Genomic DNA, 16625 nt, shown 5'->3' with positions numbered 1-16625 from the left:
CCAGGTACTCCCTTTGCTCCAGCAATCCTGCCCCAGTAGCAGGAACACCCTCTCCTGTGTGGGACACTCCGTCTCCAGGCTCAGTCCATTGGACATTTACCCCCATATGGAAGGAGATGAAGAGAATACAGTCGCCATGCCTTGGATTCTGATCTCCAGAGCACAGCTGTGTGGCATGTGCTGCTCCTGCAACAGACCACCCTTCAGAAGCAAAGGTGTGGAGACACCAAACCTATTTCATTGCACGTACCATTCCAGGCCCTTCGAGTGGCTCTGAGCTAATGGCCACACAGTCAGAGGGCATCAGGCAATAATAATGCTTATCGCCTGTATAGAGCACTGCATTTCTCAAAGCACTGTATGAACATTAACACATTGTTTCTCCCTTCAGCCCTGGGAAGTAGGGAATGATCATCCCCATCTCATTATGGGAACTAATTTCTTTGGGCTACAATTGAGAAACACCATCCCTGCTCAGGGACCTGTATACAAATATTACACTATTCGTAGAACTAAATGGAGTGGCCACAGCTCAGACAACGACCCAACTTGGGATCCCTCAGCTAGCCCGAGAGCTGCGTCCTTCACAGATGTATAGACGCTGAGGCCAGAAGGGAGCGTTGTGCTATCTAATCTAACTCTTGCAGAGCACAGGCCTGAGCAGCTCACACAGTGATTCCTGCAGCAAGCCCACAACTTCTGGTTGAGTTAGAGCACATTTTTAGAAAGACACCTTTATCCTCAAGTGCCTGGGGAAAGAGCCAGGCTCTGCAGTGGGCCTGAGAGGCTCACAGATCCTGACTCTGTGGGGCCAAGGAGGGAGCACATTCTGGACCTGAGGTCAGAACACCCTGCCTGCAGCACCTTTCCAATGGGACCCATCTCTGCACATCCCACAAGCAGCAGTATGGCATGAGGAGAGCAGTCACCCCAACCCCCCCTCCTCCCATCAGCATGGGGAGAGCAGTTGCCCCAAACCTTCCATCGGCACAGGGAGAGCAGTCAGATGTCACCCCAAACCCCGCCTCAGCATGGGGAGAAGAGTCAGCTTTCACCCCAAACGAACATCGGCACGGGGACAGCAGTCAGCGGTCATCCCAAACCCTGCCTGGGCACGGGAACAGCAGTCATCCCAAACCCCGGATCCTCACAGGGACAGCAGTCAGCGGTTACCCTAAACCCAACCTCGGCAGGGGGACTGGAGTCAGCGGCACCCTGAACCCCACTCTGGTACGGGGACAGAAGTCACCCCAAACCCCACATCAGCACAGGGACAACCATCACTCCAAACCCCGTATAAGTTTAAATCAATGCCTTGAAGTCATTTCTGAAAGCAGCAGGGAACAGGGCAGACTTCAGCCCCCCTGCGCTGTGTCTGCAGCTTGACACACCCCATTTATGAATGGGTAACCACATCCTGTGCTGGCTCACGCTTCCCAATGCTCTCAAGGTGCCTCCTCCATCTACTAAACTCTCCCATCTCAGGATGCCCCAGGACCTCCCTTCTCCCACCTCCCACCAGCACCCATCCAAACTCCACCCAGAGGACCTTGCTGCAGCCCCACCACAGACACAACCCTGCATCCTGGTGGGTCCCAGGTAGATCTGGGATCCTGGGTGAAAACACACTGAGAAAGGCAGCATGCTCACGTGCTGCCTAGCAGGAATACGTGCAGGACTGGCCCCCACAATGCCTCTAAAACAGCCACTATTTCATCTCCTGGTTTCTGAAGATTAGCCCCTCAATAGCTGGAGATTACAGAGCAGCAGGTGGTAGAAAGGAATTTCAGTGGGTGCTGGCTGATGGAGCTGATTGGAGACTGTTGTATATGTGGGGGTATTCTGAACAGCAACCCCCCATCATTTGCCTTTGCTGGGTGACTCAGCTCCCTGGGCGAGATCACAGCCAGGCTGAGTCACAAACAGAAAACAACAACCTCCTCAGCCGCTTTGCAGTGCAGGAGGAGAGGAAAGACACATGCAAGTGTATCTGTGTGTTGCAGAGAACGGCAAAGAGCTAAGAATTGAGCAAAGAAATCAAAGCACCAAGCTGCACCACATGGCCAGGCTCTGAAATCTCAAACTGGAAACATGTTGCACACCTGCATCCAAAATTACAGCTAGGGCTGGAGAGTTCAAGGGACAGCTAATGGAATACAGAGCCTGTTGCCTCCAGGTCCCCAGTTCAAATCCAGCTCAGACAACTGCAAGCTGTTACCATTAGATGGCAGTTGAGTAACACCCAGCTCTAGGCAATGCTCTAGCGCAGCGGTTCTCAAACTTTAGCAACCCAAGGGCTCCCATTTTGATTTAAAAATTTTCACAGACCCCCAAGTCGGCTTCTAATTTTCCCCAGGGGCGCTGAACCCCCACTCAGCCTCAGGCCCTGCCCCCACTCCACCCAAGGTTCCACCCTGCCCCATCTCGCTCTGCCCCTGCCCCACCTCTTCCCGCCCCCTCCCCCGAGCACGGCCTGTCCCTGCTCCTTCCCCTCCCTCCCAGTTCCTCCTGCAAGCCACAGAACAGCTCTTCAGCGGTGTGCAGGAAGCACTGGGAGGGAGGGCTGGTGGTCCCAGACATGACTTTCGGACCCCTGGAGTACTCTCACAGACCCCCAGGGTCCACAGATCTCAGTTTGAGAACCGCTGATCTAGTGTCACCTGCTCTCTCCCTTCCTTTGTACAAGGGATAACGAGGACCCACAGGTGCTCCTTGGACAGAGACAACAGCCTCACCTCTGCTGCTCCTCCTCCAGGCGGATAAGAGTGTTCTCCAATTCTGTGCTGTGGTCGTGCTCTGAGCGGCACAGGCAGGATTTTGTGGACTCCAGCCGAGTCTGCAGCTGGGAGAGGGGAATGACACATCAAAAGGGCAAGGAGAGGGAGCAGAATGGCTCCCATAGGACAAAGAACTTCACGCAGGACAGACAGAAACAAAACAGACACAAATCAACAGACAAATGGAAAAGAACCAGCAGCTGGTACAACCAGAGACCTTCCATGAGGCAGAGAACTCCAGTTCCGGTCTGTACAAGAGTTTGCCGGGGCTCGACCCTCTCCGGGGCGGTGGGGAGCCACACCGGCTCACTACACCCCGGTGAGCTAGGGAAATTCGTCCGGCCGTGGGGTCTCACTCGGCAGCTCTTGCTGTAACCGGAAGAACACGGTAAGCCCGGCCCTGCTCAGGGCGGGGCAACAAACGCTGAGTCAGGAGCTCAGGCCCTCAGTCAGGGCTGAGCAACAATAGTAGGCCCAAGCCTCAAAAGGCCTGGGAGAGGGGGAGACTGCCACCCACAGGTTGGGTGGCAGGGGGGATGCAGGCCCTCCCACTCCACTGCGTCCCAGCCCGGGGCCCTAGCAGCGGCAGAAGACCCGCTGCTGTCAGTGGGGATCCTGGCTGCAACACACTGACATAGGCTCTGACAGTGATGCAGCCAGACTGGGATTGGCTGCCCCCGGACTACTTCCACACTCCCCCTCAGGGCCTACCTGGGTCCTGGTGTCGGCCTCTGGGGGAATTCAGAACCATGGGCTCGTCAGGGCAGGGATTGATCAGCAGGCCCGGGGGCTCCTCCAGATAGCGGGCGCAGGGCAGGCCCGGCCAGTCCTGGTGGCTGCCTTGGGCCGCAGGGTTTTACCAGTCATGAGCTAGGCTGGAGACGTCTGGTCTCTCTGGCGACTGGGGCCTGACTGAGCTGTGAGGACGAGTTTTTATACTTCCGGGTTGCCGCCTGACCCTCTGAGGGGCAGGCTCAGTGCTTCCCTAGCTCCGCCCACTCCGACCTCCGGATGGGCTCTTCCCCCTCCAGGGTGGCGGGGAGCCACACCGACTCACTGCACCCCTCCACCCCTCCCAAGTCTGGCTCCCGCTCGTCAGGGCCAGGCCCTTCCATCCCTCCTAGGCAGGACAGGAAGTCTGCGTTGGCATGCTCCTTGCCAGCCCTATGCTGGATGGTGAAAGCGTAGGGCTGTAAGGCCAGATACCAGCACAGTAAATGGTTATTATTATTTTTCATCCTCATCAACCATCAGAGGGGGGCATGGTCCGTGACTAGCATGAACGGAGCCCCAAGGAGGTAATACCGTAGGGTGTCACAGGCCCACTTCATGGCAAGTGCCTCTTTCTCAACCACAGCGTAGTTCTTCTCCCGGGGAAATAGTTTCCGGCTGAGGTATAGAACCAGGTGGTCTTCTCCATCAACTTCTTGGGACAGGACGGCCCCCAGCCCCACCTCTGAGGCATCTGTCTGGAGGATAAATCCCCGTTTGAAGTTCGGGCTGTAAAGGACCAGCTCCCGGCAGAGGCACATCTGGAATGTCTGGAAGGCATCTTCACAGTCGGGGGACCACCGCACCTGCCGGGGGCTGTCCTTCGTCAGCAATCCTGTTAAGGGTGCTACAACAGATCCAAATTGGGGGATGAACCGCTGATAGTATCCAACGAGCCCCAGGAACTGTCAGACTTGGCGCTCCGTGGTGGGGGTCGGGCAGGCTGCCAGGGCTTGCACTTTCCCAACGAGGGGCTTCACTCGTCCTCCCCCTATAGTGTATCCCAGGTACGTGGTCTCCTGCCATCCGATGCGGCACTTTTTTGGGTTGGTTGTCAGTCCCACCTGCCGCAGGGATCTCAGGACCGCCGCCACCCGTTCCAGCTGGTCTTCCCAGTGGCAGCTATAGAACACAACATCATCCAGGTAGGTGGCCATATAGTCTTGATGGGGTCGTAGAAGGCAATCCATTAGCCGCTGGAACGTCGCCGGGGCCCCCTGGAGGCCAAAAGGCATCCGGGTGAACTGGTAAAGTCCCGTTGGAGTGGCGTACGCTGTCTTTTCCTTAGAGGGGTCATCGAGCGGGATCTGCCAATACCCCTTACTGAGGTCGAGGGTGGTGATGAACCGGGCCTCACCTAGGCAGCCCAGCAACTTGTCCACATGGGGCATCGGATAGGCGTTGAACCGTGAGATGGCATTCACCCGTCAGAAGTCTGTACAAAAGTGTCGGGTGCCGTCGGGCTTGGGTACCAAGACCACCGGGCTACGCCACTCACTCTGAGATGGCTCGATGACCCCCAAGGCCAGCATGGCTTGTACTTCTTCCTCCACCTCCTGGCGCATCCGGTACGGCAGTGGTCTGGTTGTTTCTCAGATTACCTTCCCTGGCTCAGTCTGGACAGAGTGACAGACCAGGGTCATGTACCCAGGTAGGGCCATGAAGGTTCCCAGGAAAGCCTGCAGGAGACATTTGGCCTGCTTGCGCTGCTCCTCCGTGAGAGTGTCGCCGAGCAGGGGAGCAGCGGGGTCCTCGGTCCGGCGTGCGCGGGGACCGAACTCAGGCTCTGGTGGGTAAGGATTAATCAGGCCCTCCCGCTCCCGCCACGGTTTCAACAAATTCACATGGTGTCGCTGAGTCTTTTTGCGCTGGTTGGGCTGGCAGATCTCGTAGGTGACGGGCCCAACCTTCCGAGCTACCTCGTAGGGTCCCTGCCAACGGGCCAGTAGCTTCGACTCACTCGAGGGCAGGAGGCGCAGGACCCAATCCCCGGGTTCAAAGTCACGCACCTGCGCCCCTTGGTTATAAGTCTGTTCCCGCCTGTCCTGGGCGGCCCTTAAGTTTTCACGAGCCAGGGCCCCAGCCTGAGCAAAGTACTCCTGCATCTGGAGGACATACTTCAGGAGGCCCTGAGTTGGAGAGGGAGACTGCTCCCAAGTTTCCCGCATTAGGTCCAACAGGCCCCATGGGCAGTGCCCATACAACAGTTCAAACAGGGAGAACTTGGTCGAGGACTGGGGTACCTCGCAGATGGCTAACAGCAGGGGAGGGAGCAACTGTCCCATCGGCGTAGCTCCTCCGGGTGGAATTTCCGCAGCGTCTCCTTGAGGGTCTGGCTGAATTGTTCCACCAGCCCGTCCGTCTGCAGGTGGTAGACAGAGGTCCGTAACTGTTTGACCCCCCCAGGATCTTGCAGATCTGCTGTAACAATCGGGAGGTGAAATTAGTGCCTTGATCTGTTAGGATTTCTCAGGGCAAGCCCACCTAAGCAAAGATCTTCACCAGTTCCCCGGCGATGGTCCGGGCGGTGGTGCTCCGTAACGGAATGGCCTCTGGGAAATGGGTGGCGTAGTCCACGATAACCAGGACATACTGGAATCCTGACGCACTTTTTGGGAGGGAGCCCACAAGGTCCATGGCCACTCATTCAAATGGTGTTTCTATTATAGGCATGGGGACAAGGGGTGCCCTGGGTACTTGTTGTGGAGCGGCTAACTGGCACTCCAGGCAGGAGCTACAATAGTTCCTCATCTCTCTTCATCACGGCGTGCCGGTGACACCATGGTACCAGCAGCTGGGTTTGGGGCTCCTTCGTGCGGGAGTCAAGGTCGATCTGGTAAAGACGGTCCCGGCGTAGTTCGAAGTGGGGCCACTGGGTTGCACGTTGGGGGTCGATGATGGTCCCATCGGCTGCCGCTAGCTGTTCATAGGCCCCGCTAAGGGTAGGGTCAGCTCTCTGGTCACGGCAGAAATCGGTATGGAGGAGGGTCTCGACCACTGGCCCCGGCAGGGGATTGTCGGCTTCTCCGGTTCCTGCCTCGGGTTCTGGGCATGGGTTCCCGTGCTCCTCTTCCGGTAGGGCCCCCTGGGACTCTCCTTCCAAGGCTGGGGTTAACCGGAGGATCTCCTCAAAGGCAGGCCAGTCCCGCCCCAAAATCACCGGGTACGCAAGTCGAGGGGCTAAGCCAACAACGATTCGTCAGGTGACGCTAGCCACTGTTAACTGGACCCAGGCACTAGGGTAAGGCCGGACATCCCCATGGATGCACTGCAGGTGAACTGTTCCCAAGTGGGGGTCCGCCTGAGGTCCCAACGCCTGGCGAACCAGTGTCTGGCCACAGCCGGAGTCGATCAAGTCCTGGGTGGGGTGGTCACCGACAACTACCGGGAGCCTGATCTTGGGAGCCTGTGGTAGCCAGGCCCTCATGTCCCCTGCACAGACCTGACTGAAGCTGCAGTCCATTTCTGTGCAGTCCCGTTGCAAGTATCCCGACTTCCCACAACGGAAGCAGGGCCCGAGTTCAGGGTGACCGCCATGGGAGGGGGCTCCCCTCAGACTCTTAGGGGGACTCCGGGGAACCCTCACGACACTCGGCACGGGGTTGAACGGTCCGGGCCGAGGGGGAGGTTCTGGGCGTCTGAGCCGAGGTCCCGGGCGGGCCTCTTGCCTGCGGCCCAGGTTCCGTGGTCTGGTTGGGACGTCCCCTTTTCTTTCAGTGTTCGGGTGTTCCAGCCCGGGGTTTTGAGCTCAGAGGGTGGGCCCCACTGGCGTTTCGGTCGCGAGGAAGTCTTTCATCAGCGCAACGGCCGCAGCTAATGTTGCCAGCCGGTGGCGGAGCACCCAGGCCCATCCTCGTGTTGGGAGGATGTGCACGAACTGTTCAAGGATGACTTGTTCCATAACCTCCTCCGCCGTCCTTGTTTTCGGCTGTAGTCACTGCCTACACACCTCCTTCAGAGTTTGGGCCACCAGCCTGGGTCTGGTGCCCATGGGGTACGTCTGGCTTTGGAACTGCTGCCGAAAAGTCTCTGGGCTGATATCTAAGGCATCCAAGAGTGCAGCCTTCACCCAGCTATAATCCCTTGCCTCTTCCGTAGCCAGCCCCCTGTATGCCGTCTGGGCAGTCCCTGTTAAGTAGGGGGCCAAAAGGGTGGCCCATTGGTCCTGGGGCCACCCCGCGACCAGCGCCACCCGTTTGAACAACGTTACCAGGACCAGGACGGCGGTGCGGGGCGACCCAGCCTCGTCCTCTGGCTGTGGGTCTATGGGGCACGGCAGCGCTGTCACGAGTTGTTGCAGCTGGTCTCCAAGCTGCTGAATGAGCTGCTGCTGGAGTTGAGCGGTATGCTACTGTTGCTGCTGCTGGAGCTGGGCAGCGGCTTGCTGCTGCTGTATGTGGGCAGCCTGCTGTCGCTCTTGACTCTTGGCCAGCAGCTTAAACAGTCGCTCCATCTCCATGGTTCTCTTGGGGAGTCTTTCCCCCTCAGGCCTCTTCTCACAGGGGCCAAGGGATCACTCCCCACTTCTGGTACCACGTGTACAAGAGTTTGCCAGGGCTCGACCCTCTCTGGGGCGGCGGGGAGCCACACCGGCTCACTATACACTGGTGAGCTAGGGAAATTCGTCTGGCCGTGGGGTCTCCCTCGGCAGCTCTTGCTGTAACTGTAAGAACACAGTAAGCCTGGTGCTGCTCAGGGCGGGCAACAATGCGAAGTCCGGAGCTCAGGTCCCCAGTCAGGGCTGAGCGACAAACGAATACCAAGTATTAAGCCCAGGCCCTAGGTCAGGGTGGGGCAACAAACGCTGAATCAGGAGCTCAGGCCCTCAGTCAGGGCTGAGCAACAATATTAGGCCCAACCCTCAAAAGGCCTGGGAGAGGGGGAGACTGCCATCCACGGGTTGGGTGGCGGGAGGATGCAGGCCCTCCCACTCCACTGTGTCCCAGCCCGAGGCCCTAGCAGCGGCAGAAGACCCGCTGCTGTCAGTGGGGATCCTGGCTGCAACACACTGACATAGGCTCTGGCAGTGCTGCAGCCAGACTGGGGTCAGCTGCCCCCGGGCTACTTCCATACTCCTCCTCGGGGCCTACCTCGGTCCTGGTGTCGGCCTCTGGGGGATCCAGGACCATGGGCTCGTCGGGGCAGGGATTGATCAACAGGCCCAGTGGCTCCTCCAGATAGCGGGCACAGGGCAGGCCCGGCGGCTCCTCCGGATAGCGGGCGTAGGGCAGGCCCAGCCAGTCCTGGCGGCTGCCTTGGGCCGTGGGGTCTTCCCAGTCGTGAACTAGGCTGGAGACATCTGGTCTCTCCAGCAGCTGTGGCCTGTCTGAGCTGTGAGGGCGAGCTTTTATACTTCCGGGTCGCCGCCTGACCCTCTGAGGGGCGGGCTCAGAGCTCCCTAGCTCCGCCCACTCCGGCCTCCGGATGGGCTCTTCCCCTTCCGGGGCGTCGGAGAGCCACACTGCCTCACTACATGGTCCTTAAAGCCAGGGGTTGTGCCTCCCAGCCAACCGGGCCACTTTGGATAGACGATTACCTGCATTTACAGGGAGCCAGAGCCATTTATTTAAGGTCTTTTCTTCCCAAAGCTGCATCCAGAGTTCATTCCAGATAAATGCAAAGAGCCAGATTCTCAGCTGGTGTAAACAGGCATACCTCAACTGAAATCATTTAAGATAAACTGATTTACACCAGGTGAGGATCTGCCCCAGAAACCCTTGACTGGACTCTGGGGCCCCCATTTCCTCCCCCATGTCACTGGGACTTAATGCTGTGATGCTGCCCGTCATTAATGATCTGGAGGATGGCGTGGATTGCACCCTCAGTAAGTTTGCAGATGACACTAAACTAGGAGAAGTGGCAGATATGCTGGAGGATAGGGATAGGATACAGAGGAACCTAGACAAATTAGAGGATTGGGCCAAAAGTAATCTGATGAGGTTCAACAAAGACAAGTGCAGAGTTCTGCATTTAGGACGGAAGAATCCCATGCACTGCTACAGACTAGGGACCGAGTGGCTAGGCAGCAGTTCTGCAGAGAAGGACCTAGAGGTTACAGTGGACGAGAAGCTGGATATGAGTCAACAGTGTGCCCTTGTTGCCAAGAAGGCTAACGGCATTTTGAGCTGTATAAGTAGGAGCATTGCCAGCAGATTGAGGAACATGATCATTCCCCTCTATTCGGCACTGGTGAGGCCTCATCTGGAGTACTGTGTCCAGTTCTGGGCCCCACACTACAAGGAGGATGTGTAAAAATCGGAAAAAGTCCAGTGGAGGGCAACAAAAATTATTAGGGAGTTGGAGCACATGATTTATGAGGAGAGGCTGAGGAATCGGGGATTCTTTAGTCTGCAGAAGAGAAGAATGAGGGAGGATTTGATAGCTGCTTTCAACTACCTGAAGGGGGGTTCCAAAGAGGATGGATCTAGACTGTTCTTAGTGGTACCAGATGACAGAACAAGGAGTAATGGTCTCAAGTTGCAGTGTGGGAGGTTTAGGTTGGATATTAGGAAAAACTTTTTCACTAGGAGGGTGGTGAAGCACTGGAATGGGTTACCTAGGGAGGTGGTGGAATCTCCTTCCTTAGAGGTTTTTAAGGTCAGACTTGACAAAGCCCTGGCTGGGATGATTTAGTTGGGGATTGGTCCTGCTTTGAGCAGCAGGTTGGACTAGATGACCTCCTGAGGTCCCTTCCAACCCTGATATTCTATGATTCTATGATTGTCACCCATCCCTTTCTGCACTGCCCTGTCTGAAGTGCTCGGGCTGTTTTCTCAAAGGGTGGTGATGGGATCTGGCTGTCATGCCACCGCAGCAGGCTGCTTGGAAAGCCCCTAGAATCTTTTCAACTATATCCACTTTTACTAAGAGAACCATACACAAAGGGGCATTTGCAACAGCTGTTTTGTTAGGTGAGGCTGACTGCCAAAAGAACACAGAAATTAAACACAAAGGCATGATGGGATACAACTATGCAAATTTCTTGCAAAGTTCAGAGTAAAATCATTGCATGATTCGTCATACCATTTTTCTGCATTGCCAGGACAATGAAAGCTGTACTGACCATCTGTTTCTGGTGCTCGGATTCAGATGTTTTCTCTAGCAGCTGTTGCTCCAGCTCCCCACATCTTTTCTTGTACTGTAGTACCTAGGCCGAGGGGCAGAAAGGAGAAGTGGGGGAAGGGAATGAAAGATTTAGAAAAAAAGAAGGTGAGAGCAAGAAAAGAGGGCAAGAGAAGCCTGGATTAGGATAATTAGTTGGAGCATTACAGGCACTCAGGGTTAAATGATCACCCATGGGGCTACCACTCTGTCAATCCATGACGCTTACTGATGACAGAGGGTCAGATTCGACGCCCTCTAACGTCAACGTCACTCCACTGACTTCAGTGGGCTTTGGATCATGCCTTTAATGCAATAAATATGAAACTGTCACCTGGAAGACAGGAGAGGCATCTTAACGTGACATAGAATCCAGTCCCACACACCCGAGTAGAGTGCTAAGCAAACTCTGTCTCGGAAATGCATGTTCCCTTCCTAAAGTTGCAGCAGGGCAGGGGGTTACCCAGAGGTGTAGTGTGTGTGTGGAGGGGTTATCAAGAGGTGCAGTGGGGAGGTGAGGGGGGGTTAGCCAGAGGTGCAGCAGGGGTGGGGAAGGTTGCCCAGAGGTGCAGTTGGGGGGTGGTTGCCCAGAGTGCAATGGGAGGGGTTATCCAGAGGTGCAACAGAGGTTGGGGAGGTTGTCCAGAGGTGCAATGGGGGGTAGGGTGGGTTACCCAGAGGTGCAGTGGAGGGGTGGGGTGGGTTACCCAGAGGTGCAGTGGAGGGGGGGTTGTCCAGAGGTGCAATGGGAGTGGGAAGGGTTACCCAGAGGTGCAGCAGAGGTGGGGAAGGTTGCCTGAGATGCAAAGGGGGTGGGGTGGGTTACCCAGAGGTGCAATGGAGGGGGGGGGTTGCCCAGAGGTGCACTGGGAGCAGGAGGGGTTACCCAGAGGTGCAGTGGGGGATGGGGTGGGTTACCCAGAAGTGCACCAGAAAGTGGGGAAGGTTGCCCAGAGGTGCAGTTGGGGGGGTGGTTGCCCAGAGTGCAATGGGAGGGGTTATTCAGAGGTGCAACAGGGGTCGGGGAGGTTGCACAGAGGTGCAGTGGGAGTGGGAGGGGTAACCCAGAGGTTCAGCAGGGGTGGGGTGGGTTACCTAGAGGTGCAGTGGGGAGTGTTTGCCCAGAGGTGCAATGGGAGCGGGAGGAGTTACCCAGAAGTGCATCAGGGGTGGGGAAGGTTGCCCAGAGGTGCAATGGGGGTGTTACCCAGAGGTGCAGCAAGGTGGGGGGGGTTCCCAGAGGTGCAGTGGGGTGGGAGTTGCCCAGAGGTAAGGCTGCCTTCTTCATAACACTAACAGAAATTAAAGAGTATGCTGCACGTCCCTTCCTGCTCCTTCCTTGCCCAACACGTGCCCGTGTCACAGCTTGGACTCTGAGCAGACTGAGCCTAGCGCCCAGGTGGTATGAATTGGGGCGTCACCACAGCTGCAGTACAGCTATCCCATTCACCAGATACCCAAAGCAATCGCTGGGCAAGCTAGACAGTCAGTTTTTTCTATACCCCATCCTAGGTACCCTGCGGTTTGCCCAGTGGGAGGCTGGCACGGGTTCGGGTACTTACCTTGTTCTGGAGCCTCTGGACCAGCTGAGCCTGGCGCTGCTGCCCCTCCTGATAGGCCTGTAGCTTGCACTTGTATGCCTTCTCGTCATCCTCGAACCGCTGCCTCATTTCCATGAGCGCCAGACTGCCATCCCCTTCCTGCTGGGCTGCTTCCACCCGCAGTGCCTTCTCCAACTGGAAAAGCAGAGACCCCCGAGAGCTGAGCTCTGCTCTGCCCTTGGCAGCCCCCACAGCAGAAGAAGGGGCAGCAGCACATGGTAAGACACTCTGTGTGAGCCACGCGAATAATAAACCCCTCCAGGGGGCAGCAGGGATAGAAAGGAAACAGCCAGAGCTGTGTGAACTCCCGCACCGTGCAGGCCTGGTCCCTACCACAGGTAGCCATCCACCTCAATCCTGAGTCTCAGTCTTTGATTCAAGGAGCTCCCCAGGGCCTCATACACAGCACAGTCTCCCCACCCTCGTGCAAGGCAGGTGGTTTCCTCTTGCAGTCCCCCTCTCTACCTCCTGCAGAGCTCTCAGGGTAGGATTCACTGGTGCAGCTGGCTGGTTGTCCTGGGTTGGCTCCTTTAATCCTCTGGCTGAACCCTCCGCAAGGGTCTAGCACACCCTCCCTCCACTCCCTGCTCTTCTGCAGCAGGAGAAAAGGCCAAACTCTCCCCTCCCCCACCCATTCCAGTACTAGCGCCCCCCAAACTCCCACTCTTGCAGGGAGCTGGAGAACAGCCTCTTTACAGTTGGTCTTTGCTGAGGACCAGGGAATGATGGCTGCCAGGAATTCAGCCAGAGGCGGGCAGTGCTGTCATTCAGAGGACTGCAATAGCCATGAAATGATACCAGTAATAATAATAATTCTTAGCCTGTCCATAGTGCATCTCTCTGTAGAGGTCCAAGGTGGGTTCACATCACTATCTCCATTCCACAGGCAGAGCCATGTGAACTTAAGGGACTTGCCTAAGGCCACTCACCAAGTCACTGGCAGAGTTGAGCTCAGCACTCAGGTCTCCTGACAACTCTCCAGCTCAGATCCCTCACCATATTCCAATCTGTATATCTGCCCACGTAAATACATGCGGTACTATTAACAACCAGGCATTTCCTGCACGCCTAGTCTCTGGCATCAGAATGTTTCCCTTGCATGTGGCCAGAACAACATGGCTGCTCCTTGCTGAGCTATTAGCAAAGTGTTTCACACTCAGACACAGCAGACTTGGGGGGGTTAGATTTCCAGGTGCCCTGCAAGGGGTAAAGAAAGCATAAGCCATGTGCAGAACATGTGCAGCCTGACCTCTGGGAGGCAGGAACTGAGCTGGGTTCTTTTTTTTTTTTTAACCACCACAGAGCAGGAGATTTTAGAAAAATACATCATTATGCGAGACCCTTTGGTGCTGATCATAATGCTACTACTACAAACTTTCCAAGTAGGCACCATGGAGTAACCAGCAGTAATTTCCTGAAACACTCAGCCTCCCCTATCGGCTACCCTCATGCAACAGCTGAGTTTGATGATGTGTGTGTGTAATAGTGGTATGCTGGGGCATTTCATACAGTGATTCATGACTCTGGGAAACCTACAAAGGTAATGAGATCCATTTAGAACCACTTAAGTGCTGAAAGCCCCTTCTGCTTTGCTATCGAGGCATCAATGCATTAAGGCCCTGAGCTTGCAAACACTTTCTCACGACACTTTGCACATGGGAGGAGTCCCACTAAATTCAGAGGGACCACTCACAGGCATAAAGGTACTTCATGTGCCAAAGGGTGTGGCTTCACTGCAGTTAGCCCAGGCCATCTGCACCCATGTTACAGAGGTGAGGTATAGGGGAACATGTGGGGTCAAATGCCCCCCAGATTGGCCTGCTGGGGGGGGGGGGCTCTGTCCTCCTGCTGCGCCTGCCCTTGACATGCTCAACCCCTGTCTCAGGTAGCTGGGCCGGGTGGGGAGTGAAGGTGGCGGAAGCAGCCGTTTCTCAAGCTGGCTGCTCTGGGTCACTGCTCCATGTGCGGCTGCCTGAGAGAGCCTGGCTGGGGAGGTGGTGGGACACTCCCCCCGGGCCCAGCTGCTAGGGATGGGGACAAGTGAGCCAGAGTCCCCCAGCATGTTTCTGGCTTGCTCAGCTGCGGACCCCGGTAGCTGGGGCCCGGGGCGGCCTGCTTCCGCTGCCCCAGCGAGGCTCTTTCACAGGCAGCTGCTTCGCTGCAGAGCAGTGAGCGGAGCGGCCGGCTTCAGCTAGGGTTACCATCCGTCCGGGTTTCCCCGGACATGTCCGGGTTTTTCAGCTTTAAATGGCCGTCCCGGGGGAGATTTCTAATCAAGTAGAAATGTCCGGGATTTCCCCCTTCCCATCATGCAGAGTGCGGGGCGGTTGATTTGGACGCCTGGCCTGATTGAAAGCTGCTCGCAGCCACTAGGGCCTCTAGCAGTCAGAGTCCCTCCCCCTCCCCCACTCCCTCCTCCTCCACAGAGCAGCGCAGCAGTGTTTGAGTCCACGTGGAACCTGCAGCTCTCCCTCTGCCTGGTGAGTGGGGGGGAGCAGGGCAGGCGGCGGGTGGGTGTAGAGGCTGCAGGGGCAGGGCAGGCAGGGGGCGCGGAGGCTGCAGGGCGAGTGGGGAGCAGGGGGCACAGAGGCTGCAGGGGCGGGGGGTGCAGAGGCTGCAGGGCAAGGAGGAGCAGGGCAGGCAGGGGCATAGAGGCGGCAGGGGGTGCAGGGGCGGGGCAGGCAGGGGGCACAGAGGCTGCAGGGCGAGTGGGGAGCAGGGGGCACAGAGGCTGCAGGGGCGGGGGGGTACAGAGGCTGCAGGGTGAGGTGGAGCAGGGCAGGCAGGGGCATAGAGGCTGCAGGGCGAGTGGGGAGCAGGGAAGCACCTAACAACCCCCAACCAAGATCAGAGCAGGAGGGAGGAGGGGGAATGCAGGGTGCTCAGAGGAGGGGGCAGAGTTGGGGCAGGGACTTTGGGGAAGGGGTTGGAATGGGGGCGGAGAAGGGTTGGGATGGGGCCGGGGGCGGGGAAGGGGCAGAGTTGGGGCAGGGCCGGGGCCGGGACCGGGGCCCTGTGGAGTGTCCTCTTTTTTTTAAATGTTTGAATATGGTAACCTTACTTCAGCTACCTGAGAAGCGGCTCCCTCCCGCTCCCCACCCAGGCCTGGCTGCCAGGGAGAGTGACCAAACGTGCTGGGGAGATGCAGTGGGAGAAGGACAGAGCCGCCTCCCCCCCGCGCCCCCCCGCAGGTACTATGGGGTGGGAAGAGCATGGTGGCCCTGTGCTGGGCGCAGGACGGGGGTCGCTGGGCAGAGGAGACACGTGGGGCGGTCACATGTCCGCCCATTTAGGTTGTCCTGCCTCCCTCCCCCCCAGTATGGGGAGGTACAAGTCGTCTATAGGGTAGGTGTGAGCAGCCACACTCTGGTTACTGGGTCCCGCGGGTGTTGCTCGGACTGCTGGGGCACAGCCCATGGTTGTTAGTGCACTAAGCTGAGTGGCTCTATGATTGCTTCCCATGTCTGTCGTATTGGGCACACAGAGGGAATTCATAGAATATTAGGGTTGGAAGAGATCTCAGGAGGTCATCTAGTCCAATCCCCTGCTCAAAGCAGGACCAACACCAACTAAATCATCCCAGCCAAGGCTTTGTCAAGCCAGGCCATAAAAACCTCTAAGGATGGAGATTCCACCACCTCCCTAGGTAACCCATTCCAGTGCTTCATCACCCTCCCAGTGAAATAGTTTTTCCTAATATCCAACCTAGACCTCCCCCACTGCAACTTGAGACCATTGCGTCTTGTTCTGTCATCTAGCACCACTGAGAACAGCCACGCTCCATCCTCTCTGGAACCCCCCTTCAGGTAGTTGAAGGCTACTATCAAATCCCCCCTCACTCTTCTCTTCTGCAGACTAAATAACTCCAGTTCTCTCAGCCTCTTCTTGTAAGTCATGTGCCCCAGCCCCCTAATCATTGCCCTCTGCTGGACTCTCTCCAATTTGTCCACATCCCTTCTGTAGTGGGGGGCCCAAAACTGGACGCAATACTCTAGGTGCGACCTCACCAGTGTCAAATAGAGGGGAATAATCACTTCCCTCAATCTGCTGGCAACGCTCCTACTAATACAGCCCAATATGCCGTTGGCCTTCTTGACAACGAGGGCACACTGCTGACTCATATCCAGCTTCTTGTCCACTGTAATCCCCAGGTCCTTTTCTGCAGAACTGCTGCTTAGCCAGTCGATCCCCAGCCTGTAGCGGTGCATGGGATTCTTCCTTCCTACGTGTAGGACTCTGCACTTGTCCTTGTTGAACCTCATCAGACTTCTTTTGGCCGAATCCTCCAATTTGTCTAGGTCACTCTGGACCCTATCCCTACCCTTCAGCGTATCTACCTCTGCCCCCAGCTTAGTGTCATCTGCAAACTTGCTGA

The 16625-nt window shown here is 56.8% G+C and overlaps 1 protein-coding gene across 1 annotated transcript in view; it reads right to left on the bottom strand.

Annotated features, from left to right (window-relative positions):
- CROCC2 (ciliary rootlet coiled-coil, rootletin family member 2) overlaps positions 1-16625 on the bottom strand; it is a 170121-nt gene that overhangs the window by 118571 nt on the left and 34925 nt on the right. The window contains exons 4-6 of the mRNA XM_054039911.1: positions 12212-12385; positions 10612-10695; positions 2736-2842 (exon numbers count right to left, since the gene is read on the bottom strand). Coding sequence (XP_053895886.1) covers positions 2736-2842; positions 10612-10695; positions 12212-12385 — 365 coding nt within the window. The remainder of the gene's footprint in view (positions 1-2735; positions 2843-10611; positions 10696-12211; positions 12386-16625) is intronic.

The sequence above is a fragment of the Malaclemys terrapin genome, chromosome 9, assembly GCF_027887155.1.
Source record: "Malaclemys terrapin pileata isolate rMalTer1 chromosome 9, rMalTer1.hap1, whole genome shotgun sequence".
Lineage (NCBI taxonomy): Eukaryota > Metazoa > Chordata > Testudines > Emydidae > Malaclemys > Malaclemys terrapin.
The sequence above is the reverse complement of the archived record's forward strand: the minus strand, read 5'-3'. Positions and strand labels throughout refer to the sequence as shown.